The following is a 19,356-nucleotide window of genomic DNA, read 5'->3' as shown; positions in this document are numbered from 1 at the left end:
ACAGTATATTATATCGCTCTAATCCCCATATTTATGCTCAACCAGTATTCCCGCAAAAAACTCGAAGACGATAAAGACATTTATCACATTTAGCAAAGTCACTTTCTCGAAAGCGGTCCCTTTAAAAACCTAATTAGGGCCAAAACCCTCACTTAATAAAGTCAAAAGCAATATGAAGCGCTGTGGCTCATATAAAACAGGCGTGTATGTCACAAGTATGCCGCTGTTTTTCCTGAAAACTCTCGACGAATTCGAGTTGAGCTTTTTCAACGCCAAGAGCTCAACCAAACAGCTGAATGAAAAGAAGTTAAGGGATGGAACTTTTAGATTGTTTTCAACGATACGGCGATTGTTGTAGTAACTGCTGAGAAAACGTTAATATTTTTCTGAGTTTTCACGGTTTGATGCTTAATTAAAAATTGGTCTGTTAAAATTATAACTATATTGACCAACTATCAAAAGATTTGTTTCGCACTACAAGCCAAATTATGTAAAAGCTAGCGATATGTTTAAATTTTCTTCAAGTGTTTTTAAAGGCTTATGGCAGTCAAGTCGCAGCAAGCAAATGTTATATTCTATTAGATTCAGATTTAAAATTCGGATGAATTTGTTATTAAAAGCACACTAGTAAAAATTACACAATTCTAAACAGGCAATTTAAAGATTTCAATAAAAAACATGCTTAGCCTCACATTTCATTTGATGGAATTGAAAATAAATCGAAATTCCAACTGATCCACATTCATTCCATGCCAGGTTTTGGCTTTAAATTTCGTATAATTTCTAAACATTACTCGAAATTCTGTTGTTTTCTAAAGAATAATCAAGGGGAAATAAACCACTAATAGGTATTAAGAAAATGTGTAGGTTGAAATTTGAAAATTTCCTTAAAATCCATGAATAAAAGGGGATAAGACAATGGTAGAAGAGTGCAAACAAAACAAGAATTTCCCCTAATTAATAATACTAAGCCTAGTTGTTGGCATTTAATTAAAGACAAGGAATGTAAACGACAATCACTGAATGCAGGTATTTGCACAAATCATGGCAGCAATGAGTCGTCAGACTTAAGTGTTCTCTACGTGTGTTTAGCCTGCCTCTCTATCCTGCGAATCACGTAGTCCTGCAGTTTACAGGATTTCAGCGGAATAATGAGAGAGTTTCACGTATTGGGATCCCTTTATTGGAATTTGAATGAATGTAGTTTTGAATAGAAGTTTCTTGCATAATTATGCAAATTAAAATCTTCACCGTTCAAAATATTGTGCTAAACATCGACTAGGAAAGAGGTTCAATAAGGGAGTGTCAACAGGAAATAAAATTTGCCTCATCACTTTTAATTGATAGGAAAAATACGCAAGGAAATATTTTGAGACTGAACCCAAAGAACAATGTAACTAGAAAAGAGGATGAGAGGGAAAGGCAAACAGTATAAGAGAAAGGTTTATTAATGAAACCAAGAAAAACTACATTTGAATAGATAAATTTCAATAAGGCGTTGCTAAAAAATTCTTCCCAGCGGATGGCTGGAATTTAATTGAAGGCCAATTATATATAACGAGGCTCTGAAAAAAATATACTAGTTGTTCAGTTCACTGAGCAAAATCACACTAAATCGAAGACATTAATTGCGTATTTGCAATGCTACTTGAAATAGGTAGAAGAAGCACATAATGAAACAGCACAGTTGAAAGGGGCATAGTTGCTTTGTAATGTGACACAACTTTAAACCAATTCCTGCAAAAGCTCTAATTAAAAACATTGCAAATACCATGAAAACTGATTGGACGTTGCAATGGCTATTAAATTCTTGAATAATGACTGTTAAAGAATTCTTCATTAGTCTGCATTGTAATTAGAGTGCATCCGTGAAACCAAAGGATCTCATATTTTAGATTTAAAAAAATCAAAACCAAATTTATCTGCATCGGTAAAATCTTGCACTATTAATGTTCTTCGATAGGATGAAAGGCTAAAAAAAATGTAAACAATGATAGCTTCCAAACTGGATAAGCTGCTCATATAGCATAAAAATCCGGCAAGGATTCGAAGTTATTGGCAATTACTTTTAATAATCTTTCTGTTCTGGCAATCCAGAGCTATCCATATCCGCCTTTAACAGTGCCGTTTCCTTTTGTGCAAAAAAAATGCTAATTGAATTCGATGATTCTAGTTGCCTTATCTCCATTAGAGAAACCGATCCGGGGTTCTTACGCGAGCACCGAATAAGCGAATCGGCAAAAAGCTTTCTTCATCGTTTTAAATTTATAAAGTGAATGGGGAGTTTTTTACTTAGACGCTATAAAAGTTTCATAGATCACGCGAGGAAACAATCTCGGGCGAAAAGTTTTTATAACTTCTTCTTAAGGCACACGTATATAATATGTGTGGTGTGTCGTTCTTTGTCAGGGCAACTTTTGTAAAAGTTTGAGGCGTGCGAGACAAACGGCAAACAAATAATCAATAGTCGCAAGATCACTCCGAGCTGGAAATATATAGATGGGGAAGGTTGGTCCGGATTGGATTTTAAAACGTAATGACATTATACAAGAGGTCAAAAACTTTGCGGAAGTTAAATCGCTTTTCCAGGTATCCGGCCACTACCCATAGAATTTCAGAGTGGTTCAACAATTGATTGACAATGGTCATGCTTCCATAAGGGAAACACTCGAAGCTGACTACAAAAACTTAATTATCACGTTCATTACAAATCAGTTCAGAAATTTTTGTGACTGTGTGCTTAAGAGATATATGTTTAGTCCCCCCTACACATTCAAACGAATAACACAGTGCTAATGGAAACAGAGTTGGAATGCTGGGGGTTTAGAATAGTGGAATGATGCCAGACTAAAGGATAAAATGTAATAAATACATATGTAGGTATAATGGTGAAGGTTACTACTGCTCAAGATCATACGAAAGGAAAAGGTGATGAGTATGCAAACTCGCGAAACTGACTAGTAATGAGTTGACCAGAATAAGGTTTTTTTAATTTGATAGTGTATATTTCTTCTGAAATACTGAATAACTCAGAAGATAAAGATTGTATTGTGCCAAAAACAAAAGTACTAGAGATTTCACTTTCTGGATTCGAATCTGGATTGATCGCACAAGTTGAAGTGAAAATTGTCCCGAAACACTAAGTCGAAAATAAAAATGAAAAACTAAGTCGTCGGAAATTGAAGAATTGCACATAACAAGTGGATTTTTAAGAAGGATTATAGAAAAAAAAAGAAAGGAAGAACTGAAACAAGCAAATCAGTCATAAAAATCCTAAGAAGTGAACCAGGAAACGGCATTGGGTAAAAAAATTTAACCAGTCTAGTAGAAGAAATTAACACTGAACTAATTTACGGGACAAAACTATCGTGAGACAATGTTTCAAATGTCCACAACCAGAATCTCAGAAAATATTGACAAAAAAGCTGCTTTGGTTGACAACAACAAAGGCTAACTAGCTAATAAAATACCAATTTGATGTTGAGGAATGTTAAAAGTTTGATTTAAAAAAGTCGATAGAAACCCACAAAATCAACTTGCAAACGAAGGCCCAAAGTTTTTCCGAAAAACACGCAGTTTGAGAAGTAATCAACTGATTTATCTCTCTAGTACTAAACACGACAAAAATTTTGATTAAATCGTCAATAAAAGCAATCAGCTTAACGCAAAATGCTTTTGAAACAGTAACGCAAATTGTGTTGTGTAAGTTAAGATAATTCGCCCAATAACTGTATTAAATTATTTACTTTGAATCCAAAATTATGGTTTGGAAAAGTGTTTGTGAAAAAATCGCAATTTTAAAGATCTAAGCAGGTCAAAGGTTGGCTCGAAGTAATTAAGTTACTGAATATAAGTCTGAAAAAGCCGATACAACTATTGCGTTAACTTCCACTTTGATTCCACGTAAATTTTATATTTAATGAAGAAACCTATAGATCTGCAATAAAAATAGTATTGGGTTTCAACAGGATAATAAACTATGGAAAGATGTATTGAAAACTTTCTAATGAGCAGATGATAAATATTTTAAATTGGCGTCAACAACAATTCATTCCGCTGACGGGTGTGTAACCATAATTATTAGCAATATTCTACTGTTTATTTTTATGTTCTACTCTTGTCAACTTCTACTTTTTGATGTTCCAGATTCAATACTATTGAATCATCAACAGATTGAATTAAAATTTTTGTTATAAAATTACAACAAATTCAATCAAAGTTTTTTTAATCAATCGATTTAAAATTGAAATATTTTGTATAGTGACTTCCGATATGTCCGATATATATTCCGATAAGACGAATAATACGAATGTTTTGTGTTAATAATACTTTGAGAGTTACATTACCAAAATATTGGAAGCACAAATTCAAAAAACGTATGTAGTTTGTTATTGTTGGTTAACGATTGGCAATGATCAATGAATGAAAGAAAACTGGATAATCGAGAAAAAAGTGTATAACACGACGCAAATGGACATTTAAATATGTGTGGTTCATGTCCGATTAAGAGCTTTTGTCAGTGGCAGATCCACTTTGGCATGGGCAAACAAAAACAGACCGACAAAAGCTTTACGCCAAATAAATACGTTGGATTTACGGTAGGTGGAAACTGATGTTGTTACTCGCGCAACGGAAATTGAGGGATAATACACACACGAAGCAAATAATCTGAAAAAAGGAATATGCTGAGCTGGTAAAAGCTCTGCAGTATTAGGAAAATAGTTACTATTTAGCGGTGCTTTTCCTTTGTTCGTCGAACGCAGTTGTTCTTAAAAGCTGCCTGCAAGTGAAAAAACAACCATTCATAAATAATCCGGAATCCGGGCAATAAATTTTGCAAACGAATCGATGTAATGAATATCTGGATTATAGCTTTTACAAGGGTTCAGTAACTGGCAAGCAACGAAATGGGAATATCAGTTTCTCATGTTCTTATTATTCATAGAATTAAAGGTAAAATGTTGCAAATGTGCGTTATATTGACAACGAATGCGAGTTGTTACTTAAAATAATAAAGGAGATGTTTCTCCTCTGCTTATTTCAAATTGTTAAATTATTCCGTATTAAGTCCACCATTGATTAGTCAATAAAAAAGTATGACTGATAAAAATAATACCTACTAATGCGCTGTAAATACAATCCACATTTTGGATCAAACCCAATTACCAAACCAACTGGCTATTGTTAGGTTCAAATTTGCTTATAAACCATTATTTGTTTTTGTCTTTAAAAACCTTTTGTTATATGGACACTTAATATAATATCGTTGTTTGATAGACAGAACGATTGGAAATATTTCATTGACCGTACAAACGTATTAAAGCACGCTATTATCGTATGTGTAACAATAAATCATCAATAATGGCTATCATTATGTATAATGGTAACACTAAAAGAAAAAATAGCCAAAGTGCTATCAAAGGCAGGACTGAATAGATTAAAATGAGGGGTAATGTGCTTTTCATGCATTCTTTGTTTGTACAATTTCTATTAAAATTTTCGTTATTGATAATATCAGTAAACGGCAATAACCCGAGGTTAATATTCTTTTAGTAATGAAATATCCCGATCTTTCGCCTAATTAGCGAAAGGAAAAAGTTCAACAAAAAGCACTAATTAGCACAATTCCAGAAAAACACGCTGGAAGAACAAGGAATAATGCATAAATCCTCAGTTCAATTTAGCATCAAACCCCTTCAGCCACCATTCCCTTATCAAGAATCTAAGACAGCAATTTCTCTGCATAATTAAATTAGGTGTCTTGAAAGGCTCGAGATAATCTTGTTTTGATGTTGTGGATAATGATGAATTTTAAATTTGGGCAGGGCTCTTCGTTTGAAGCGTTCAAGCGGGAAACTTAAATTGTCAATTTTAATTTACATTTAAACCGTTATTGAATTTTCTTGGACTAGACTTTTTACAGCGACTGCTAGTTCAGTTCGAAAGAATAGACAAAGTATTTCAGTGCCAAGAATAAACGAAGAAAAAGAAGGACTCTGACTAACATTGTAAATGCAAACATTATCGGTGATTTTTTTTATATTGCTGTTACACAACAGATTATTTAAATGGGCAATATTCAAACTCAATACTTCGAACAGGACTTGTCACAGCCAGGTTTACCTCACTAACATGTCAACAAAAAATCTGACTCTCCCCTTTTACCGGTTATTTACATTAACCTGCGTGATTATTGATTTTCTCCCCAAAGCAAATTTAGTTGAAGTAATTTCGCCTGTTTGCACATAAATAATAGACACTGACATTCCGGATACCCTCACGGACAAAACCGTCCATTGAATGTAGTTAAATTGCCACAATTTTATTATATTCAACCGAAGAAATATTATTTCAATTTTCATGGAGCTTATTGAAATTGGTCAAACAATGAGTTCTATCAAATATTAAGTTTATATTCATGTTTTTTTCTTTTGGAAAGTTGCAGTCGCTCCATTGACAAATTACGGAGTGTTGAATTTTTATCTTTTGTTTAACCGTTATTAATTTATTTGTCTGTTGCCTTTCAGCAAGTTTCAACAAAATAATTCTAAGGAATACCTGATAATGTATTAAAACTGGGGTTGTCATACAAGGTGCCCAGCGAAGTATTGGGGAGACTTTCGGTCTTTAATACGTGTAAATGTTAAATTTTATGAATGCATAAGAATGTTTCGTCAAACCCCAACAACATTTGGTTGAAAAGTTTGAAGATTTCATGCTGATTGTATTTGATGATAGTAAGAGATTTGATGATAGTAAAGATTTGATTAAAGTAGAAAAGAAAAAACTTATTGGTTTGTTCGTAAGTGTTGAGTGGTTCGGATGACTGAAAAATATCTTTAAAACACTTTAAACTATTATAAAGTGTTGTCGAAAACCAGGTATCCAGGTTTGGCCAACGTTTTATTTAATATTTATAACTTCTGTAAGTTTCCAAGGAGAGAAAATAATCGGAAGACGAATCGAATTATCAAAATTGTGCTTTCCAAATCAAGATATGATGTGAAAATGTAAAATAGAGTCACAAATAAATTTTAATATAAAGAGACAGATATAATCTAGAATAAACTAGTCACATTATTAACTGCATTTTTCTATTATTAGCTCTATCAATTGATAAATGTAGTATGAAACTTCGCAAAACAAATACCTTATACTTGTTCAATGAAAAAATAGTTAAGCTGAATTGAAAAATTAGCATGCAAATTAAAAAAATTAACCATTTGAATTCTGACCATAAATTCCGAATCACTTACAATAATTAAAAATTAATTAATTACACTGTAAATAGCAGAAATAGTTTTCAGCTAGATCACCCATTAAAATTATTATGCCCTGGTCAATTAATTAGCGCTAACTAATTAATGTTTAAATAGAGTTTCGCATTGTGAATAATAATGATTTAAAGCATTAGAAAGTTATTGATGTATGTTTTCAGTGAATTATTAATTTTAATCCGGGATCGTGTAATGTCTAATGAAATTCCCACGAACCGTCAAAACCCGATTTATACACTGTAAAACAAGCATATAGGTGAAATGTACAACTTCCACTTAAAGAAATCATTCACTTACGTTATATTTTTTATGTAGAATCCCTTTGGATCTTGAGTATTAAAAAATGATGATAATTTTGTTACACTTGTAAATTGGGGAATGTCACAAGCTAACAAATAGGTCACGTAAAAACAAACGGAATAAATGAATATTAAATGGAAATAATGCTACTAAGTAGCATATGTATTTACGTTCAATATTCAGCAATATGTTTGTATTGTTATATTATAACGTATGATTAAAAAAGTGATAGTCATTTATTCAATAATTCCAAGGTACGTGAGGAAACGTGGAAAAATGTTAATAATTTTAAGGAGATTCCCGATAGAACTTAGTAACCATCAGATATTTGGAACGTTTAACCAGACAATCTGAAGTTATCTTTTACATATTTTGCGTTAATATTTACTCAATATCTCATCAAAAGTTGTATTCAATACAAAAGTTTACTGCATTTACAGGTGCAAAAAGTATTCATTTTTTCAACTTGTAATACTTTTGTCTGTTTATTATTTCGTTACTATTTCCAGCTTTATTTGTTGTATTTAGTCCCTCCTGACATATACAGGGTAAAGCTTATAATTTAATGGAAAGCTTTTTTAATCCATATGCGCTTTAATATCTAAATTATGTTTCTGTAAGAATAGCATTTATTATACATATTTGTATGAACTTTGGGTTCTGAAATTACCTCAATAACAAAGCGCGTTTTATACCTTATTTATAAGGTTTTGTTAAAAGTTAGTAAAATGACACAAGTTGGTTACTTAGCCCAAAATGATAATGTTCATATAGTTTATAAGTACAGAATTTGTTAATAACTTGCAAAAGTTAAATTCCAATATTTCAAGCAATACTTCAACCGACGCTAAACGCAATTGAGACATTTACTTTTCGCAAATTGGTTCGATATTAAATTTGGAGCGTCTCATTGACCTCCTTGTTGCTGCTTATGTTGGGCTAAACATCCCTTTTGTATGACTGCTAAGCTACTTCGAGAAAATGTCCGAAAGGAAAAATAATAATTTATAACTGCGTCTCGACGGGTACAAGGGAAAAAAGGCAGCGGAATAAAAGCGAGTATAAAGCATAATAGAATAATACATAATCAATACTGTCTTAAATATTTAAACAGAATTCTTATATTTTATAAAGTTTCGGTAAAAGAAATGGTAGCTGTTTTTAAAAGAAAGATTCGGTTGTATTCTATTGGATTACTGAAATTTTCTATTGAATTTAGAAGGAAGCCACTATCGATTAATATGTTTTTAGCTTCATTTTTGCGGAGATGTTTAGCAATGGATTGCTCATAAAATTGTAATCGATCTTTCTTACACAAAACTCTTTAGCAGTCGTTCAAGCAGAATAATTATTTCTAAAGCTGTGAAAAATCGTATGCGCTCCATGTTACCTTCGGGTCTTAAAGGTTAAAAAATTAAAATATATTGAAATATTCATAAAACTTACCATCCATCTCGTTTCTGGCTATTTTATATTAAGTTTTTATTTAGTTCTCGCTGTTTTATGCATATTTAATTATCCAATATTGCACGTTACATTGCATGGTTTTACGAGATATTGTGTTTTAACAGTTTTAAGCTAATTACTGCATGCTAATTGGATCGTAATAATGTTATGCATATTTAACATTTTAACCATATTTTCACGTTGGAGCTTTTTGAAACCAGTCGGGTCCTGTTATTCTTTCACCTCTTCAGTTTTAGTTTAATACATATTTAATCTAGTAGTCGATTATGTCGAACGAACTCCCGGTAAAGAAAGTAGATGTTTAAAAAAGGATTGACTACTAAACAGTTTTACTACTCAACACTGAATTACATTCAGTTTTATTGAAAGAGAAGGGTTTGAAAAAACTCCCGAAATGAAAAATTCGGCTTGAATACTCGATTCTATCGTGCAGTTTCATGAATTTTCTTCGATTAGAAATCACTGAGACATTGCCATTTGATCGAATACTTGTTCGTAGACGAAGGAATAAATACGCTTAACCAAGCCGAATTTTTAGAAGCTACTCGAGTATCAGCTTGTTTGTTGAACTTATCAAATTTCTTCGATAAACGAGAGATGCTCTAAAAAGACCAAAGGAACTAGCCAACTTAAAAGACATCGGAGATTCGCCTGGTATAATGGCAGTTAATAAACGTTTCTCGGGTATTTACTACCAAAGTTTGAAGTTCCCCAAAGTTCCAGGGAGTTGAGAATCCCTTCAAACTTCAGGCTAAAGGGCAATCAATCTATAGGGATACGAAATAGCAATTACTTAATTAGAGAAGCTTATCAGTTACTAGGTTACTCGAATAAAATTTCCTAGCAACTACCAACTGGGTAGTCGGCGTGTTTGTCGAGTCAGCTTCAGTATTGGCCAGCTATTGGAAGTTGAATAAGTATCAGGTTTGAAGATGAAAAATTATTTTTCAAACAGTCGCTTAAGAAGATAGGCTCACAATAATATACGCAAGTAATAAATTTTACACCCAGTGGAAAAACTCGAAAACTTTCTGTCAACGCAGATTTATCAGTATCTTATAAAGCCTGGTAACCCTAATCACTACAAGCAGCCCTTCCAAAACTCGCAACTTCCGTTAACTTCTAATTCAACTTTATTCCGTTTAAACAACTTCACATATCTGTGGCCCTACAATATCGGAAATGATCCCTTTCCTTAAAACTTCAAGGAAGTTGGAGTGCTGACTGGCAGATGTCTGTGGGGAAGCTCATAAGGCGGTGTTCTTTTTGGGTTGGAGTTTTAAAATTTAAGCAAAGTTTTTGGTACTTAAATATGCTTAAAGTGTTGATTTATGTATATGGTCTGGATGGAGCCAGTTTAATAATGGCCTAGAATAAAAAGGCACACACTATACAAAAGAATAATGATGGATGATGGATAATTAAATAAATAGCTAACAATAAAAATTATACGAGCTGCTATATTCTGCAATTAGTTGTGAATTTGAAAGATTGTCGGAACCAGAAACAGTGTTTACCAAATTTGTGTCACAATTAGTAAACCTTTGTTAAACTTTACGGGCTTGAGGTATTTTTTAAATTCGTGTTGAGAAGCTAAGTTGGTTTTGGTGTGTTTTATGCAAATTTACTTTAGGGTAATTGTTTAGATTATTATCTATTACGTCTTTGTTTCATTTATTAAAAATTGTCGAAATATAATTACAGGAGCAAGTAATGTGGTGAAATTTAGAAAGACAAAATTGCAACAAGGAAATAATGAAAATAGGCTAACAGACATTAGTAAGACACATAAAAATCCACTGAAAGCAAAAGTGGTTTTAATCCGACTTGTGCTTAGTTWGCMTTAAATTGTTGCRTTAGTGTGTTTAATGTACTGCACTAAATAGCATTGGCATTAATTCTACTAAAAAATAAAATTTAAAACATCATTATTTCATGAACCTGTGGTGTTCAGTGCCAACTGTTTAGAATAGTTGTCCGGTTGTAAACCAGATGTTTAAAATGTTTTACTCTAATAGTGATAAAACGGCTGCCCTAAAGATGAAAAGTTGACCGCCTGAAAAAATATATTTTTCGACAAATTAAAGTGTTACTCTTAAGATGGTATGTTTCGTTCCTTGTATGTTTCGTTCCTACTCTTTATTAACAATGTTAAGGAACAGCTTTTTCATTGACCGCCTCCTTCAAACGACGGCTTTCTGGAACATTTTCTATCGTTTCTCGTACAAAGACTCTTTTAGATGTTGGAGAAATATCTTGAACAAAGGTTTGGCACTTCGAAGTAAGTTTATCCCTAATGCTGCTTACAATATGCTTCTTATCTTTTGCTATTTCTGTTTACCAGTGCAGAAGAAATAATTCAATATTAATTAGGAAATCGGCTTCAAATGAGTTTAATGCTGGCTTACAGGCAGGCTTGAAACAATTCAACCAATACAACAGTCAACTTTCCACTCATAACTTTTCCATTCGTTGAGCAGATTTTAAAAGGTGAAAATATACGCTTTAATGCTCACTGATACTTTCTGGTGCCCATAATGCATATTAATTATAAAGTTATAGACATTACTGTGCAAACTTTTAGAATATTGTAAATATTTTGTTTGTTTTCGTTCTAGGCGAGTTTAATGTAGTTTTATAAATCTATGAAAGTTTACAGGTGAAACTTTTCCTTCGGATATTAATTTATTAAAATTTTACCGGTTTCATGGAACTGGTAAAAATCGTTAATGCTGATGGAAAAGTTTTTGAAGACGCCGCTGCCATTGGGTCCATCTTCGCAAAAAATCTTATAATACATTTAAGTACGTGATATGGTTAATTATTTTCAGTTGATGCATATGCATCTTGAAAAGATTTCGATCTAAATTGGGTGAAAAATAACCTCAACTTGATTATTTTTAAAGATTTTCAGGATAGTTTTTGGAGAAGAGAGCAAGTAAAGGTTTTAGCTTTAACATATAATGTTCTGGTAAATTTGATGGCATTGCACCTATTTGTAAACATAGTAGATTCCAGTGGAAATATGGCAGTGGCATATTCTGATTCCAGAGCGCACCATGACGCTACCAAGAGGAAACGGAAGCGTCTGGTAGAAGTAAAGGGTAAAGGGGTAACAAGGCACCGAAAAGCTAGCTCCCCCTCCTCAAGAACATCCGAACTTAAAGCCTGGAACCCGGTCAAGTAAGACCAAGTCCAGTCCTTTGTTGTGACCTTGTGACAGTGTTATCGTGCGTTTAGAGACTAGTTGACCTTCAGTATTGTCTTATTCGCACGAAATCTTTGGTGGTACCGACCAAATCTAAGTAACTACCTCCAATGGACACAGAATTCGTACGAAAGCATATGAGGAAGAGTATTTAGATTTGGTGCTTATAATACATGGTGTTTTAAGAGATTTATGTTTGTAGTTCTTTGAGAGAAGTGGTTGATACGTATTAGTTGTACAAAATATTGGCATAAAGGTTTTCCCAGTTTGGTCAGATTTCATCATCGTCTAAAGAACACTTTGAAAGATTTAAAAAGTGATTTGTTTTGTGTTCTCAATCTAAGGCTTTTGGGAGGAAAATGATCGACACAACTTTTCTTTGCAAAATCGAATATAATCTGGCAGCTCCATTTTGGTACACATCAATACACGGTCCATACAAAACCGTTATTTCTAAAAATGTTTTCGCTAATGGTCTGATTTAATACCAGATTTTATGCTTTTATAGCGTGCTGTATTGTTTTGCTCTGCGAGACATGAGGGAAATGCTACTTTCGAAACAACCTTTCTCCGAAGAAATATCTTCTTGATTATGTTTTACATATGAAAAAACAAATAATGTGTTTCCAATGCCGATTCGGTTTCAAGTTTCGTTTTAAGCTTTTCCATATTTATCCATTAAAATGCACTCAAAACCCTGCACTTCCATACATCAACACACTTTATAACTAAATGTTGCACTACTCACTGCTTCGCGTTGTTCCTCACAACTCCTCAATTTAATTCGCACTCACTGTTGTGTTGTTTTTTCCATTGCACTGTTTGGTGTTTGATTGTTCTTCTAAATATCAGTCTCAAGTTGAGACAAATTTTCGCTGTTATTCTTCTGGAAAGTCAAAACTCGTTTGATGCTTGACTTTATCATCTTTTTCGTCTTTGTTGTGATAATCAGTCTCAGCTAACCATTTACTGCGTATTAGAAAGAAAAAGAAAATGTGCATTGCAAAATTGATAAAATGCAATAGGATAACAAGTTTAATGAATCTGAAAACAAGACAAAACGGTCATGTAAAGATGTGCTCGAAAACGATTTGTCTATGGGGTACAAGGTGGTTGTTTGCATTTTTAATTCTGGGAAATAGTTCCGGCAGTCTACAGGGTGTAGGTTTTCAAGGCTTATGGCCTCTTAAGTATTCAATATCTTTTGTGGAACACCATTGGTATTGCACTTCTACAAATTTGAATTTTCTGTTCAACGTTTTCTTTTTGCTTTGTTATCGTGTCTGCCATCATTTTCAAGTTAGGTTGTTAGTTAATGATAATTTAAACTTTTGTGCAAAGAACACTACAAAGAAAACTTACAATGGGACAATTAACAACATTACAACAAAAATTTGCAACGCAAAATCTAAACTCAGTTGAACTGAGCTTTTGAAATAAAGACAAAAATGTTCAGTTAGTTAACTAGTTTTTTGATGTCTCTTGGAACACCATGTACATAGCTTGTTGGTTTTGGGGACCCATGTTGTCGGTTAATTCATGGAGAACCAGAAAAGCACCAAAATTTCTGTGTTGTAGTGCGTTGTTCATGTGCAGCTATGGTCAGCTCGTTTAAATGTAATGTCTAGACGTTGTACTGTATGTTAGGACGGCACTCCGTCGATTTTTTTTTAGTTATTATTTTCATTTTGCTACACCACAATCTAAGCACTGGTAAAAGTCTAGACAGAAATTCATTATCTAATTGAATGGACTTTACGTATCAAACTCGGGAAGTATGTTCAGTAATATCCTCAACCCTTTGTCAAAACTTCCATTCGGTTGAATGCTGCGAACAAAGATCGCTCGTGGCACACAAACATCCCCTACAAATGAAAAAATTGCAGGACAAAGTCTTTGAATTAAACCTAGATTTAGTAGACAAGAGAGTGGCTTTGGCCTGGATTTTGTGGGTAATCAGAAACGTCGATAACCGCTTTTAATACTGGATGAAAGCTTTTTGTTAGTCCTTTGTTTGAGCTGGGCAGATCGAAGGAAAAAACTTGTTTTAGGGATCCGGCTCGAGACAAGGAGAGAGTTACTGTCACTAATGCAAATTTGATCACTAAATTGATTTTGCCCATATTTAAATTTAGAGCCGGGCCTACCGAACGAAAGCAAATTTTAATTTCGCAGCTCTAATAGGATTAGTTTGCCAACCCCAACTACCTCATCAATAAGAGTAAAGTAACGGTGCTGACATTGAAAGCTCAATTGGGTTTTGTTTCCAAATAATCTCGATTATCCTATATACGTGTTTCTGTTCAATAAAGCTTTCTAGAAAATGCAAATGTGCAGTTCCCGTTTTGTTTTTTTTTCTTGGTGTGAATTAAATTGAACAACAGATGTTAAAATTAATATTTTATTTTTTTACATATATTTTCATACACAGTATGCTCCACAAAAATATCGACAAACTTTTATCTACTAAGCGACTAAGTTTTGTCAACTAAGTGATAGCATCAAAAGAAGCATTTTATTTAAGTAACATGTGCGAAAACAAAGTTTTCATGGGGTTGAAGGTTTAAAGTTTAGATAAAAGTTTTAAAATGCTTTCAGTTGTTTTTTTTTGTTTTTGAAGCACAAGGTTATAAACTTATTAAAAAATGCTTATTCAATCATGTAACATTTCGTCATCAATATCAATTTTTGGCATCATTCAGAGGAAGCTGACCCAAAGTCTGCATACGTTCAGACACTCAAAAGTTCTTTTATATGTTGCTGTGGTTAATTAATGATATATTTTATATCCTAGGAGTTTTTGATGTTTTATTAAAGAAAAATATGTTGTCTAAACGCTTGTCGCCATATTAGTGGGATGGTCAGTGAAAACTTACATTTCTCCATTGAAAACCATTCAGATTTTCCACCGGATAAGTAAAATATCTTTTAACTGAACTGCATAGGACTCAGTTTCTATTAATCAATGGTTGAAAAGAGCTGAATCGTTAACTTCGCTCAAGCACATATTAAGAAAAATATCAGTATTACTATTGAAAAATGCATCTGCGGTTAAGTTTGATAAATTAGAGTGCCCGGTACCCACATATATTTAAAATTACATATTTTTATAATTGATTGTGCTACAAAGGCAATAAAATAGAATTGCATCCAGTACTTAGTCTCGTTTGTCTAAACTGCTGTGCAATATTTATATTTCGATACAACTCTTTTTATTTGTATTTTTTGCTTTTATACTTTTTCGAAAATCGATTTTTCACTAAACATATACATATATATTTAATATCCAATATAAATTAGACGATGAATAAAGACGAAAAGAATATTTCTTAAGAGGAAGCCAAATTGTTGACGATAAGTTACTATTCTTAATAATAAAATTAGTTAGTCACAGTCATTGCAGAATTAAGCATCTGAAGCTCGTCGAATAAACCTTCCCTTGAAATTCTTCCCATTCATAGCGTAGTGAAAGAGTTTCACATGTGTGAAGAAAGTTCAGTATATAAGGCACGCTTAGTGGCGACAAAACGTTCGAACATTTAATATTTCTTATCTTGCATATTTTAAAACTACTAATTCGACAAGTGTCTACTATAAGGGCAAAAGTCAATTTATTTATCATTATTTCATCTTTTCGTGAAAATGGAGGCGTTTTCGAAGGCGTCTAAAGTGATATCGGCAGAATTCATGTCTAATAATTAATAAAAAAGTCAACAATTTCGTGTTCCATTCAACTTGTGTCCGACAAGAATTGCTTAATAATAAATGAAAACTACCGTTCTACCAAAAGCAGGAGAATCCCAGAATATAAATATTTCTATAATAAAAAAGAGACGTTCGGTGTGTTTATTATGCATATGACGAAGTTATTATTATTATCAAGCCTCGAGAGAAATGGACCCAAAATTATTTGCAAAAAGTGCAGTTAGGCTAAGAAAAAAAACGGATTTTCCAATACCTTGAGGCATTATTTTTATAAGCCCTTGAACTAAGCCTGGTGTTTAAAAACTCTAAATTTACATCAAAAAGCAAAAACGTTGGTAAAAGCCGCATAGTTTATACGCTTCCGCCCAAGTAGCAGAAAAGTCATAAAATTGGCTAAACTACACACCCGTACATTACTTGATTGGTTTTAATTATTTAAAAATTGTATATTAAAAACAATAATATATAATATTTATTTATTAAAATAATCGCAAAACCCTAGTAATTTTAACTTAGATTGATATGAATCTAGAAGTTGACACTTTAATTCTGGTAAAACCGGACATGTTTAATAAATGTAAATTTTAACACCTATGGAAACATATAGCGATGAAAAAGAAGATAGGAGTCATTAATTGTACAGAGACGAGAGCAGCGAATTTATAGTCGGCCATTAAGTTCATGGAAGGTCCATTTGGGCATCACTTAATAGCTTAGGTTGAAATGTTTTTAAGCAAACAACAGTTAATTCTACTATTTCATTTAAAATTAAGCTTTAAGTTTAAATGGAGCAGTTTAAACTTTGGCTCGCAATGTAAAATTTAATCACAACAATTTGTCTATGGAAGAAATGTCCTGTTGACTTTCAAAAATCGTGTCGCTCAGCCATTTATGTTACAACTTGGAAATTTGCCAATTTCGAAGGAAAAATATGAATGTCAAAAGCTGCCCTCCAAATAGCAGTTCTTAATCTTTACAACCGACTGAATTTTCTGCAAACTGTCGGTGCTATTAATTTAATAATATTTACACAAAAATACTGGGGAACACAGGAATCGAATCGTCAGTCAGAAGTATACGTATAAAAAGAAAAAATGAAATTTGCAAACTCAGCATGATTGTGCCCTTCTTTTATATCCCTGATTGGCTTTGATTGAATAATTGAGTCGATTTCACAAATTCTCTTTCAGAACTGTGCGCTGTATTATGGATCATTTTGCTCACTTAATATTATTTAATTTGGTTGCTCTCCATGATAAAACAGACAGTCGCTGAATTTAATTATAAAAAGCATTGTATTGTGTTACCTATAGACAGATAAATTGGCGATAACACTGAAATCTCATCTGAAACACTTTACTTATATTGGCACTAAACAACGCGAAGATTTGGAAAATCAAGTAAACACATTATTGAAGCGGGAATAGTCGAACAAACTGACTAAATATAGACGTAAGATGCAGATCTTCTCTTCATAAAGAACAAAATTTAGACCTCATATTAAATTCTAGGGTTTATCCTGGCCTCCACAGGACCTACATGTTATTCAGTTTAAGTCTGATTTTGATCCAATTATTCTACGCTCCCCTTGTGCATTAGGCCGGTCCCCATATCCCTCGAACGTTCCCCGCATTAAGATCTATCCCTTATGAAAACATATATTACTAGCTGCCTACTTTAAAGTGGATCTATTTTAGAAGATATTGGAGCCAGATGATGAAGGTGTTTGGGTGTTAACATTTGGTATAACACTTTTTCTAATGTTTTCCTTAGAGCAGCTAAATTAACTTTTATAACACCTTTACACAATGATTGACACCCAAACATACAGTATTGCTGTCGTTATTTGTTCTATGGTGCTGCACATAATTATTTAGATAGGTGTTGGATTACTGTTCACATATCCGCAGTAAATGACGTTTTGAATAATCGGGGCTTTTCTTCTATGCAGATCGAAAACTCTTTGTGGGAATGCTAAGCAAGCAACAAACTGAAGAGGATGTTAGACAATTGTTTGCCCCATTTGGAACAATAGAGGAATGCACAATTCTAAAAGGACCTGACGGAGCCAGTAAAGGTAAGTGGACTTTACCCTTCCTTTAATGTCGCGTCCAGTTGAATAAAGGTTACTTCATCCATAAATACGGAAATATCTAAGTTGATTTGGGTGAAATCGCGGTGCATTTCGGTGAGATGGGATCAAGTCGACTTTTACAACATGTAGAACAAGGCAAAAGGAAAATTAAGAAAACTATCGTGAACTCTCTTGGCGAGTTGATTTGTCCATCCAGCCCAGGAGACGACAAGTTTGTACGTTTAAAAGTTCGCACAACAAGAGACCCTTGTCCCTCAGGTACAGCCGTTATCATTGAAAGCCACTTTAATCTCGACACTAGAAAAATATATTAGCCATCTCTCGGCCTCTCTATTCTTCTTTTTTGACCTGTTTCTGTGATTTGCGCGTAAAATATTACTGGCCTTTTGCCGGGGAGTTTCAAGTTTCAGGAAGTTTCAAGTTGTCGATGAGTAGAAGTTTGCGTATATCCAGATAAAGCGAGTATCTTGCAAAACCCCATCAGTCTAAAGTATTCAAATAATATTGAGTTCACTGTATCTTACTTGTCTTGTTATATTGTTTTTGAGATTATTACTTTTTTAGACCGTCATATAAACAATATGTTTAGAGTTTCTCATATTCTCAAGTGAAGCCTAAATGCCTGAAAAACGCGTCATCTTAAATTCCATAACCTTTGCATATCCGACCTTATCAGTTTCTTCATTTTTATTAATTCCTTACTTACCTTGATCCTGTGCCCAGGCTCTATTTTTGAAACTATGCCTTAAATATTTTCACAATTTGTATCTGTATTATTAGCATTGTACATTTTCAAAATATGAGTGAACTATTTTTGTTGTCTACTCTACAACACTGTTCCTGCTTCTAATGGGAGTATAATTTCTTGTTTAGCTAATTTTTAGCTTTCCTGAAACGCTCTGTGAGATATATATATTTATTTTTCAATCCAAAATTTGTTAATGTCATATTATTATTCTGTTATTCAAGTCACTTATCAATGACTACTATCTTATGCTTGCTGAATATTTCTGCGGTTTTATTATGTTTTCTTGTAAAAATCCTATTGAAACTTCACTTTTTGCAATCTGAGACAACTTACATTCTGAACGAGTGTAACGTTTTTCTGTCGTTTCCTTTTGCAATATTCCTGAACAGAAGACTTTTATTTGCCACTCTCCTCAATCACGATTTGCCCTACTTAATCCGATATGAAGTTCCACAATTTGATATGAAAAATATCATTCAAAACATAGGCAAAACACTTCAGACAACAATTTGCTTTATAGACTCGACCATTTTGCATAGCATCGCATTTAATATAG

The 19,356-nt window shown here is 33.1% G+C and overlaps 1 protein-coding gene across 12 annotated transcripts in view; it reads left to right on the top strand.

The window, feature by feature from the left end:
* LOC109541487 (CUGBP Elav-like family member 4) overlaps positions 1-19,356 on the top strand; it is a 350,630-nt gene that overhangs the window by 274,537 nt on the left and 56,737 nt on the right. For 11 of the 12 annotated variants that reach the window (XM_048661803.1, XM_048661829.1, XM_048661814.1 and 8 more), the window contains one exon: positions 17,909-18,034. In XM_048661803.1, the coding sequence (XP_048517760.1) occupies positions 17,909-18,034 (126 nt within the window). Of the gene's footprint in view, positions 1-12,095; positions 12,228-17,908; positions 18,035-19,356 lie in introns of all 12 variants that reach the window. The other variant, XM_048661828.1, reaches the window with a different exon arrangement.

This window comes from Dendroctonus ponderosae, unplaced genomic scaffold (genome assembly GCF_020466585.1).
Source record: "Dendroctonus ponderosae isolate FM_Combo_2020 unplaced genomic scaffold, Dpon_F_20191213v2 Dpon_F_20191213_1, whole genome shotgun sequence".
NCBI classification, from domain to species: domain Eukaryota; kingdom Metazoa; phylum Arthropoda; class Insecta; order Coleoptera; family Curculionidae; genus Dendroctonus; species Dendroctonus ponderosae.
Note: the sequence above shows the minus strand (reverse complement) of the source record. Positions and strands in the feature narration are given on the sequence as shown.